This window comes from Merops nubicus, unplaced genomic scaffold (genome assembly GCF_000691845.1).
Source record: "Merops nubicus isolate BGI_N331 unplaced genomic scaffold, ASM69184v1 scaffold6091, whole genome shotgun sequence".
Classification (NCBI taxonomy): Eukaryota; Metazoa; Chordata; class Aves; order Coraciiformes; family Meropidae; genus Merops; species Merops nubicus.
Window position 1 is genome coordinate 1 of NW_008590169.1, and position 11904 is coordinate 11904.

An 11904-nucleotide genomic window follows, 5' to 3' on the forward strand; every position below is an offset into this window, starting at 1 on the left:
TGGCAAGGCTCCGTCTATCCCAGCTCACGTTGGAGATGAGAGGGAAAGCGAGTGCAGAGTTTCCCCACAGCTCAGAGATGTGCCATCTCCCCGGCCACCAAACCAAAGGCAGCTGAGAGCATCTGAAGCTAGATGTCCTCAGCTCAACCTTAAAGACCTCAAGACACCATCTTAAGGCAGCAAAGCAGAAGGACATATCGCCACCCAGGCTAGAGGCAGGGAGGACAGAGGACGCTGCAAGACTGACCCTTTTGCACCAGCACTTAAAAAAAAGTATCTTCCTTGAAAGACTGCTTTATACAGACTCACCTTCAAAGAGCCCACCACGCTACTGCAAGAGCAGAAACACAAGCTGAGGCCACATAAAGGCTTAACTATGGGCATTACAGTTATTTATTGAATGACTACTAAAGAAGATCAGGACCAAAGGCCCCTCTGTGGTGGGGCTAGGCACACTGAAGCAGTATCAAAACAGCAGATATGCTTTCCCAGCACACTTGGCCATCTCCTCTCCCTGCAGCCCTTGCACCATGCGCTGGACACACACAGACTCACCAGCACACACTGCCACCAGCTGATGCCACGCAGAGGGCTTCAGTATGGCTGTTAAGATTTGCCAGATTTGGGATGTGCTGTAGGAGCAGATGGGAGTAAAATTCATGCCTACAGTCATCCCTTGCCCAGGGATGCATCCTACAGCCAGACCCTGCACCCCCCTCCATCCTCATCTCCCTTGGACACACAACAGCTTGACTGAGCACAGCAGCTAATGAGACCACACACAGCTCTCGTGCTACTCTGGGTTTGACCCTCTGCTCTCCCGAGGCCCGCGAGCCCAGCCTACATCCTGAGGAGCTGGGGGGTCTCCTCTGCCCAGGCTCTGTCCCCTCAGCTTGTTATGCCAGTGAGGCACGCATGCCTGTAATGAGAAGCCCCATTACATCTGGGCTTTGCCCTGTGTCTGTACATTGGATGTTTTACTCCCATTTTCTTCCAGTTCTTAACCTGCTGGAGCAGACTGGAGCTGCCAGCCAGTGCCAGACATCTGGGGGACAAGCAGCCAAACCAGTGTGGGCAAGCCTGGATGGAAATGCCAGACACAACTGCTTCCAGGCCGGGGGAGGGGAGGGCGATGCCGCATTACCCCGGCTCCCGGGGCACGCACTGCTGGGGACAAAGCCACTGGCCCGAAGCGGCTGCCGGGCCACCCGGGCCCAGCACAGCCTGTTCTGCCACCCAGTCCTAGAGCCTGTTCTGTCCGACGGGGACAGGGCGGGACGTGAACATCACACCGGGGCTGGCTGCCTGTGGCTGTGCTGGTAACAGCCGGGAGGCCGGGCTCCGCCTCACACAGCCCTTTAAATTGACCCCATATGTGCCTTATTTCCCAGCTGGCTTTGTTAACATTGAAGTAAGCGGCTCCCTTCTCCTCCAAAACAGGAAGCAACATAATACCATAAAAAAATGAGGATTTGCCACACCTCATCCTAAAGAAACATGCAGGAATAGCTCTGGTCTCTGTCCCAAACCCTCAGTCTCTCCAGGACCCCAGAGAACCGGCACCACACTGTATTCTTCCTTCCCTCCTTCCCCCCATTGAGGTATTTTCCACAGCCCTCCTGCCTCCGTGCTCACTGGGTGGGCAAAGCAGCCTCCTCCGGCGGGCAGGAAAGCTGCCCACACAGGTGCTTCTCCTGCAATGCAGAGACACCAGCAGCCCTGGAGGAGAGGTGGTGCTGCCCAAAGGAATCACAAAGAATCAGAGCGAAGGGAAACACGATGGGAGGCCAGAGACTTACCTGAACAAGCAGGGGCATGGAGGCAGCCAGCACCAGCAGAGTACAGCTTACCTGGTGTGGAGCTGCTGGGCTTTGCATAGCTCCCTTCAGGAAGGTCCTTCTCTGGAAGGAATAGCAGCTAATGTCTCAGGTGAGGGCAGCCAATTCCTACAAGGACCAAGAGAACTGTCAGGAAAATATCTGTGTCATATCACATGCAGCATGTCCGTGATACGACAAGAGGAAACAGCCTCAAGCTGCATCAGGGAAGGTGTAGGTTGGATGGACATCAGGAAGAATTTCTTCACTGAAAGGGTTGCCAAGCCCTGAACCAGGCTGCCCAGGGCAGTGGTCATCTGCATTCCTGGAGGGACTGGAAAGATGTGTACATGTGGTGCTGAGGGACATGGTTTAGTGGTGACCTGGCAGTGCTGGGTTAATGGTTGGACTTGATCTTAAAAGTCTATTCCAACCAGAATGATTCTGTGCAACAACTCATATCCAGGCTTTGAGGAGTTTGGAGCCAGGTCTGAATTTCAGGAGCCCATCAAAATTAGACCACCCCTGGGCTGGGCAGGGAGCATCCAGGATACAACCCTGCCCTGACCCATCCAATGTGCGGATGGTCCAAGCCTCTGTGCCCCACAAAGCACAGGGGCCAACTTGCTCAAGGGCTACTGTTTTAATCAAACCATACACTGAATCTGCTGCTTCTTAAGCCAAAAACTAGAAGAGCAGTGATAGCCCAAAGTGCACCAGGACCTGTCACCCACCAGCCGGGCAGCAGTGACCTGCAGCACCCACACTAACAAGGCAGCAGGAGATGCCTGGTACAGAAACTCCACTGTGTGAGTCCCCGCTTTTCAGACAGCTCTGTGCTGCCTCCCCACAACTGCACTTCAGCATCCACCTTCGATTTTCCTAAATCTGCAACAGGAGAAAAAAGCCACAACAGATCTTTTGCATTTTTTTAAAAACTAAAAATAAATAACTCCCAAACTGCAAACAAATGCTGTGTGTCTCGAACTGTCAGTTGTGTTTATTTTCCTGGGGAAATCTTTCTTGTATCTACATCCTGGCCCTAGATAAGACACAGGAGAGCTCAGCTCAGTGGGCAGAGGCTGTGCAGTGTCTGCCTGCAGCCAGCTGTGCAGCTCCAAGATGTTTCCTTAAAGCAGCAGCTTAGCTTAATCAAGTTTAATGGCCTTGCCTTGTTAATGAACACAGCCAAGCTCCACTCCCCAAGGGCAAAAAGTGGTGGGAAGGAGCAAAGCAGTGTTTGTGCACTGCAGGAGGTGGGCTGCGGAGGGGTTTTTTATCTTTGCAGAGGTTTTTTGGTTTTTTTTCCCCTTGCAGAGGGTCAGCAGCATGGACTAGTTACCCCCAGTTGGTTTTGATTGGAGAAGTATTTCATGGTGTCTGCAGCTACTCGGCAAGTTGTTGGAGCAGGCACACAACTCCACGGGGCAGAGCTTTTCCAAATTGTGCACCACTGAGCTCTTCCTCCACAGGGGTGAAAAAATAAAACTTTGCTGCTCACCTGGATGGTGCATCAAGCTGGACCTTGCCCACAGAGCTGAGGCTCTGGGGAGACTGGTGGTAGGAGGCGAGCAAAATCGCAGCAATGAGTGGATAGAAATGGCAGAGACACTTTTGGGGGGAAGGAACAAGCAGGGTCCCCTTTTGCTTCTCTCTGGCCAGCAGCCCTGCCCTTGGGTAGCATGGGCTGCAGAGGGAAGGGAGGTTCCTGGATCCCCGGTTAGAAACAGGCAGGGGTTGAGGTCAAGCTGAGCATCCTGGAACAGTCGAGGGATTGAAGGGATGCAAAAATTGCCCCTGCGTGCCCAAGAAATCCCACTAGGAGGGAGAATGGGACCTTCACTGACTATTCCTCTATTTAGTCAGGCAGCAAAGTCTAGAGCAGCGACCAGAAGTAACATTGCTGCTTTCCAAACAAGTACCCAGTGCAGTAAGACACTTGAGACCAAATGGCACCGTTCAGAGTGGAGTCAGTGCCTTTGGGAAGAGGAGGGGACAGTGGGGAGGTAGGTGAAGAACCCACCACCTCTCCCCTCACAGCAGCACTTCGCTGGGGTCCCCCATGGCAGAACCGGGCACACTTTGCCCCAGCTGTGTCACAACATATAGGTCCTGGGTTCTGGGGCCCAGCAACAGGACAGTCCCCATTGACACAGTAATGCCAAGGCAGAGACTGTCCTTCTGGGATTCAAGTTCAGCCCCCGGGCATGTTGCAAACCTCCCTGGCGATACAGTTTAAGTAATCTCAGGGCAAGGCAGAGGTTTGGAGAATCGGTTTGGACCCCAGGGTATTGCTGTTACAGGGCTGGGTATTGCAGCAAAACAAGGGGATGTGAAGAGGATGTGAAATTTTTATGGGACTCCTGCAACCAGCCTAAGCCTTGAAAACAGAACAGCCAGTTCCTTGAGGCAAACAAACTATTTTCTGAGCAGTCCCAGCTTCTAAAGCTGTAGCACAGACTCTGGTTAACCCCAAAAAGGTCTTTCCACAGAGGCCAGCTGGCTACAGGAAGTTTCTCCTGCGCTAGCATGAAGAGATGATGCCATCCTGTGGCTGTTCGGAAATACTGACTTCCCACAGCGGTTTTCCAGCAGCCACCGCTTCAACTGCCCTTCTGGTGAAAGAGGGGACGTAATTAGGAAGGACAAGGAAACTCTCCTCAGAAACTGCAAAAAAGGCTTCTCATTTGCCTCTACCTCTGAAATACAAAGCTTATACCGCTTAGGAGAAAAATCCCTACTCAGGTAAGATTCAGCTTTGGAAGTGTCTCGTGTTCTGCCTCTGCACAGGAACCACAATCACGCCTGCTGCTTTTTAGCACATACACTTATTTTTTGAGTGGCTGCATGTGAGGCTAGTCCTCTGGTCCCCCTCGGCCACCTTCCCCACGTCTACACTGTGCCCTTTAACTAAACAACAGAGTGAAATCTGTCCTCGCCGACAGACAAACAAGCGACAGGGAGAAATCACTTCACCACAGTAGAGAGCCCTCATCATTTTCCTGTGTCTTTCTCTCACACTCTTAACACAGAGCCTGCAAAACACTTCAAGTGCAATTTTCCTTTCCTCTCCTCCCTCCATTAGTCTCCTGCTTCCCCCAACCTGGGACCTGGATATTCTAACACAGCTCAGATGAGTCTTTGCCTGCCCACCCACACAAGAGGCACAGCCCTGAATGTAGTATGAGGAATTTAGTACTTACCTTTGAGAGGCAACTCTCTAGCTAGCTCTCCTCAGCCCAGTCTGAGCAACCCCAGAGCAGCTAATTTCTTTGCAGTGCTAAGTCACAATCCTCACTGAGAGCAGCCCTGCAGAGAAGGGAGGTACTGGGGGATGAAAAGATGGATGTGACCCAGCAGCGTGCACTTTGAACCTAGAAACCAGTGGTTTCCTGGGCTGCATCCAAAACAGTGTGGCCAGCAGGGTGAGGGAGGTGATTCTGCCCCCCTGCTCTGCTCTGGCGAGACCCCCCCTGCAGTGCTGGGTCCAGCTCTGGAGTCCTCAGCACGGGAGAGACACGGGCCTGTTGCAGCAGGGCCAGAGAAGGCCACAACAATGATCTGAGGGCTGGAATTCTTCTGCTATCAGGACAGGCTGAGAGAGCTGGGGTTGTTCAGCCTGGAGAAGAGAAGGCTCTGGGGAGACCTTATTCCTGCCTTTCCATACTTAAAGAGAGCCTGTAAGAAAGATGAGGGCAGACTTTTTAGCAAGGCCTGTTGTGGCATGACAAGGATGATGGTTTTAAACTAAAAGAGGGGAGATTTAGACTAGATAAAAGGAAGAAATTTTTTACAATGAGGGTGGTGAGATCACTGGCCCAGGTTGCTCAAAGAGGTGGTAGATGTCCCATGGCTGGAAACATTTCAGGTCAGGTTGGACAGGACTCTGAGCACCCTGCTCTAGTTGGAGATGTCCCTGCTCACTGCAGGGAGGTTGGACTAGATGACCTTGATATATCCCTTCCAACCCAAACCTGTGATTCCTGTTTAGAAGCAGACTCCAAAGACCTAACTTTCGCCCCTGGTCTGGGCCTGGGTATTGTTCCATCTCCATAATGAAGGCTTAGTTTAAGTGGGAGGAAAAATAATTCTGTCACCCAAAGCAAAGACGACAGAAATATTTTAAGAGCTCCTTTATTTGCACTTTTATTACTTCCCCCAAAGTCCAGGAAGGATTCTTTAAAATGTATTACTCAGCACGGGAATAGAAAAGGCCATTAAGACATAGGACAATCATGTTCCAATGTGCTCAGACAAGGCAGCCTTTGAGCAAGCATCATTTGATGAGCTCATACTTCTTCTCTGGCTGTAGCTGGTGCTCCAGAATGTTAATATCTGCTCAGGGAAAAAAAAAATAGAACTCACTTTTATGGCTGGGAGGGAAAAAAGCAGCCAAATGTGAAGCCATGCACAGGAGCCCAGGGGAGAGCACGTGGGATGGGTTTCATTCCGAGGTGCTCGACAAGCACCATCATTTCAGCATCACTGGCTACCATGCTGCTAACAAGAAAGCACAAGGAGCCAGATGGGATAGTTGCATGGAGAATGTTGTTCATGGCCAGTAAGCAGCCTCTTAGGCAAGCAGTACGGAGAGGCAGGTTTGGGACAGTGAGCAGAGCTTGGATGAGTGTAACCCTCACACTCAGCCTGTCCTCGGCCTCACCCAGGAGCATAAGCATTAACCTACCACAGGTCTCCTCAGGCCTGGGAGACAGGAAGAGACAAGCAAAACACAGACCAGGGGTTTCACCTGGGCAGATGAAACACTAGAGGCTACAGAACCCAGATGACAGACCTCACCCAGGTTAACAAGCTTTGCCAGCAGCCTGACAACATTGCCCAAAACCCGACTCTTTGACTTCAGGGAGGGTAGAGAATGTGCCCCAAATGATGAGGGGAAAGGAAAAGAGGATCACGGACCAAGACAGGGAGGAGAGATCATTTCAGGAAAGCTCTCTCTGATGTAAATTAGAAGATGTAGTTTTAATTTAATTTCTTGAAGTCTGAAGTGGATGGCACCAGAGAAAGAAGTAATAGTAGTCAGCTGCCTGGGCCTGGGTTTTCAGAAAGAACAGTGTGTGTTAAAGCTTGCTTTATGTAAAGTTCATAGAAGTTGCATATATTGGATCAATAAGTCCTTCTCATATTTAGCCAACCAGGGGAGCTACAAGTGGGGTGCTCCCCATCAGTGCCCTCCCAGACTGACAGATCACCCATCAGGAGTTCCAAAAGCTAGAAGCAGGCTGGGCTGCAGATCCAGAGGTTGCTGGGTGCATGCTGGTCAACAGTTGCCTCCAATGCATAGGAGAAAGCTGCCTGAATCTAGCTCTGTTAAGAAATACTGCATTGTTATCTTTGGGTACTGTCCTGTACAGAGTTCTGTCTGAGCCCTGACCTTCTTCCACTTCCCTGACAGAGGCCTTTTCTTCCTCCCCAGGATTGGCTCATTACTAGCAGACCGAGGATGGATCTTCGTCTCAGTAAAAGGGATGGAGAATTCATGGCCTCTCCATGATTCTCTGTTCACACCCTGGGAAGAGACCAAGGAATTTCTTTTACTAAAGCACTCAAGACCGGATGTTAGGAGCCTGTCACTGCCCTCCTCCCCCCCCCCCCCCCCACCCCAAACACCCTTTATAAAAAATAAACAGAGAAACTGTTGGTCACCAGATTTTGACTAATCATAATTAGTCTTCCAGACACTCCTAATATAAATCAAATCTCTGTCCAGTTTGAAGCACAACGGGCCTGAGCCATCTTCAAACCCATAATAAGCCTGTACAATGAGATGCACACCAAGGCATGCAGTAAGGATACAAGACAGTTTACTAGCATCCTAGTGTGGCTCCTAGGGAGTGTTCTTTTATGTGTTCCCCTCAGAAACCAAGACAGCTCCACTTCAAGTATCTCTGCCCAGAAGAATCAGGGGACCGTGAGCTCAAGTCCTCTGGATCCAGGGAAGACAGAGTAAGAGCTGTAAGGGACAGAGTAAAAGCTTTAAGTTTCCTCATGGATCAGTTTCCTTTCAAATGAAGTGGGGATAACCTGGAAAATTTCCCTGCTCCAAGGCGAGACATCCCTCCCCTGTGTTTTCTCAAGGCTAGGGAGAAGAGCTAACCACCACCACCAAGCTGTGCCACTCACCTTGCTGTGCTTACTCGCCCCGTATCTCCCATTGAGGTTGGCCAAGTGGCAGCTCTTGTACCACCACACACCATGGTGTGTCACAGCACAGTTGCTGAGAGCCACATCACTGCCTCTGTCCCACGCTGTGAACTTCCAGCCATGGGTAGGTCATTGCATCCCCTACCGGGAGGGACAAAAGACATGAATAGGAGTAAGAAACTATGGTTGTGTATGCACCCTTCAGGCAGAAGACAGCAGGCCTGCCAGGGGAAAAGCAACAGCACAGGATGGAGCTGGACAATAATTGCTACAGGGTTGCTACTAGAGGGCATGTCCAAGGGCTGGGTCTTCCCAATCTAAACCTTAAGGCAAGAGAACATTACAGGGTAAGTGGAAGACTATGGACAGAATGGCAATAGTAAGGCAGAAGCCAGCACCAGGATAGCTACTGCTGTTGAGCAAACTCCTATCCTGAACAAAAGCCACTTTCTTGTCACTTCTCAGCTGAGGAGCCCCAGAAGCTGCTCCCCCATCAGCACAGGTTACCTCCTGGAAATGCTTCCCAGTCTGCCTTTTCAGCTGGTGTTTCACTAGGTTAAAGCCCTCTCTTCCCCATGAAAAAAGCAACTCTTGCTCCTGTCTTCAGCAGGAGATGGGCCTGCAGGTGCACTCTCCTCAAATCTTCCTAGGAAGTACAGAAGTTTCTCCTCAGTGGACAATATCTGATCTAACCTGACCTAATGAGCTCCCATGGTACTGACAAAACAAATACGCAGGTCCCAGCATCTGCCTCCCTGTGCTAAGCAGAGACAGCTCAAGGCACTCCTCACCAGCATGGCCTCTGTAGCTCCCCACAGACAGCCTGCATCTGTCCCTGCTCAAGGCAACCTGGAGGAAGTCACAGGCAGCATAGGCAAACTCAGCTGTCTGCAAACCCACCCGGAGCTCATAGCGGATGTAGCTGCTGCTTGTGAGATTGTGCAGCTTGTCAAGACCCAGAAAAAAAAGAATTACTCTTAAAAGGGAGAAGGTTGTTCACTTTTGCAGTCCTAGAGTCTCACTCTGTGGCCATTTTGGTTAAACTGACTATTTCCTGTCTCCCTCCTTCCCTGCTTGATGCTGTCATGACATTTTGCCAAGTTCATGCTGTCTTATCTCATTTTCTGGCAAGAGACAGCAGTATCAGAAAAAATAAACAGCCTAAACTAGCACAAGACTGGCTGCAGTGCAACATTATTTTTCCCAGAACATTTAAAGACTCTCGCTCCAAAGACCCTGACCTACTGAGTGCTGGATTCTCTGATCCACACAGAGGTCACTAACAGAACAAGACAGACAAAAAATGACAGAGTACACCAAGTTCTGTGTAGTATCCTGGTTTTTGCTTTTTCACAAATGCAATTTCTTTATTTCCTCTCTGATAGGAACACACAAGCCTGAAATAAACCTTTCCAGAGTTTGGCTTGCTCTGAGGCTGCTCCAAAGCTGCCAATGGAAATACTTTGTGAGCCTTTAGAGATCCCTGAGCATTTCATCGGCGTTTTTACGGAAGACACAATAGCTGACAGTTCAAAGACTGCAGGCTCAGGGAGTTGGATATTTCAGCATTTAGGTGCTTCTGCAAAGCTAATCTTCAGCTCTTCACTGCTCACCCCCATGCACTGTACCAAGTCAGAATTCCCCAGCAGGATCTCCAAAGACTTCCACGTAATTTTTCCCACGTTTGTAGAAATCCAGCTCACCAGCCTCAGCCTCTGAAACACCTGCAGAGCAAGGATTGCTGAGTGAGAGTTCAGGACAGGCTGAGAGACAGGGAGGATTCAAACACAGAAGAAAAAGTGAAGCCCTGAGGAACAGGCAGCCATGCTGCTGGCACACGGCACCTGAGCAGGGCACAAACAGGAATCCATTTCCATTTTCTGACTGCACATAAGCACCCGGTGTGAATACTAGTGCAAATTTTACAGTTTAATTTCCAAAAATGCCTGTGGACAGCACAAATCTGAGCATGATCTAAACACCAAACAGACACTAAACAGGCTTAGTGAGACATTTGGGTTTCTAAACTTCACCAAAATCAAAGGCACTTGGACAGTAACATACACAATTTATTTCAGTGGAGAAAAGAGAAAATGACTCACCACTAAAAATGAAAGGCAAAAAGGGAATAAAGATGGTTTTATTTGGTTGTTTAGAGAGACAGCTATCAGAGAACCTCATTTACTCTGTGTTCCTACACATTCCCCACTACAAAGTATCTGTGCTTCTGCCACTGAACAACTACTGTGTGGTCAGGGTTGAGGTGCACACTCACTACATTAGCATTTAAAATATTAACAAGCATCAGCTGAACTGTGTTAACTGTCCATATATATAGACTAGATACATATAGACTCTTAGAATTGTTTTGGTTGGAAGAGATCTCCAAGATCATCACATCCAGCTGTTAAGCCAGCACTGCCAGGGCACCACTACACTATGTCCCTCAGCACCACATCTACATGGCTTCCAGGGATGAGGACTCTACCAGTTCCCTTGGCAGCCTGGGACAGGCCTTGACAACCCCTTCGGGAAAGAAATTCTTCCTCATGTCCAACATAAGCCTCCCCTGACACAATTTGAGGCCATTTCCTCTTGTCCTATCACTTGTTCCTTCAGAGAAGAGATTGAACCCCACCTGGCTCCAACTTGCTTTCAGGGAATTGTTGAGAAAGTCTCCCCTGAGCCTTCCTTTCTCCAGGGTAAACAAGCCCTGCTTCCTCAGCCACTCCTTGTAAGACTTGTGCTCTACAGCCCAGCCTCGTTGCTCTTACCTGGACTTCATACACTAGACTAGATAGAAGGAAGAAATTTTTTACACTGAGGGTGGTGAAACACCATCCCAGGTTGCCCAGAGAGGTGGTAGATGCCCCATATCCCTTGAAATATTCCATGTCAGGTTGGACAGGGCTCTGAGCAACCTGCTCTATTTGCAGATGTCCCTGCTCACTGCAGGGGGGTTGGATTAGATGACCTTTAAAAGGTCCCTTCCAGCCCAAACCATTCCATTAGTCTATATGACGTTAGTACTGTGGTCAAGATGAGATAATACAGCTTACCTACCTCCTTATGAAAGGCAGTTAAGCCAAGCTGTACAACGTCACCTTACCACAGGGTAGAATCCACCCTCGTAGAGAACTCCTGTGGCTCCACTGGCAAAAGGTGACACCTTAAGCTGTCATAACTCTGTCACTGCCCTCAATCAGCAATAATATAAGCCTGTGTGACATTCATGACCAAACAATGAAAAAGTCTTCGAGCCATTCAGCCTCTCACAGCATTCCTACTGACAGCCTGAAGCCGTACATCAGCATCCACCACCCTCCCTAAAACACACCACTCCATCAAGGCAGGAGAATCACAGAATGTAAGGGGTTGGAAGGGACCTCAGAGATCATCTAGTCCAGCCCCCCTGCCAGAGCAGGATCAGCTACAATAGATCGCACAGGAACGTGTCCAGGCAAGTTTTGAATGTCTCCAGAGAAGGAGACTCCGCAAACCTCCTGGGGAGCCTGTCCCAGTGCTCTGCCATCCTCACCATGAAGAAGTTTTTTCTAATATTTTTATGGAACCTCCTATGTTCCAACTTGTACCCATTGCCCCTTGTCCTGTTATTGGACTTCACTGAAAAGAGCCTGGCTCCATCCTCCTGACACTTCTCCTTGACATATTTATAGACATTTATGAGGTCACCCCTCAGCCTCCTGGCGGGAGCTGGAGCACAGGAGTGCAGCAAAGCAAAAGGAGCCTCAGCTAAGACCCATAGCAGGTCCCCATGTCTACATTCAGAAAAAAAAAAAAAAAGAGCCCGCAGCTGAGCAGAGTCACTCACTCTCCACCCGCCCCCGGCCACGTCCCAGCACACTGCCTGGCCCTGCTGCCACCCCCGGCCAGCTGAACGGTGCAGACGCCGCTGGGGGCG

The 11904-nt window shown here is 49.9% G+C and overlaps 1 protein-coding gene across 1 annotated transcript in view; it reads right to left on the bottom strand.

Annotated features, from left to right (window-relative positions):
- Positions 1-7212: 7212 nt before the first annotated feature.
- LOC103782083 (tenascin-N-like) overlaps positions 7213-11904 on the bottom strand; it is a gene marked incomplete at its 3' end in the record, with an annotated part of 20604 nt that continues 15912 nt past the window's right edge. The window contains 5 exon segments of the mRNA XM_008949827.1: positions 7213-7347; positions 7962-8106; positions 8108-8123; positions 8774-8956; positions 9611-9706. Coding sequence (XP_008948075.1) covers positions 7213-7347; positions 7962-8106; positions 8108-8123; positions 8774-8956; positions 9611-9706 — 575 coding nt within the window.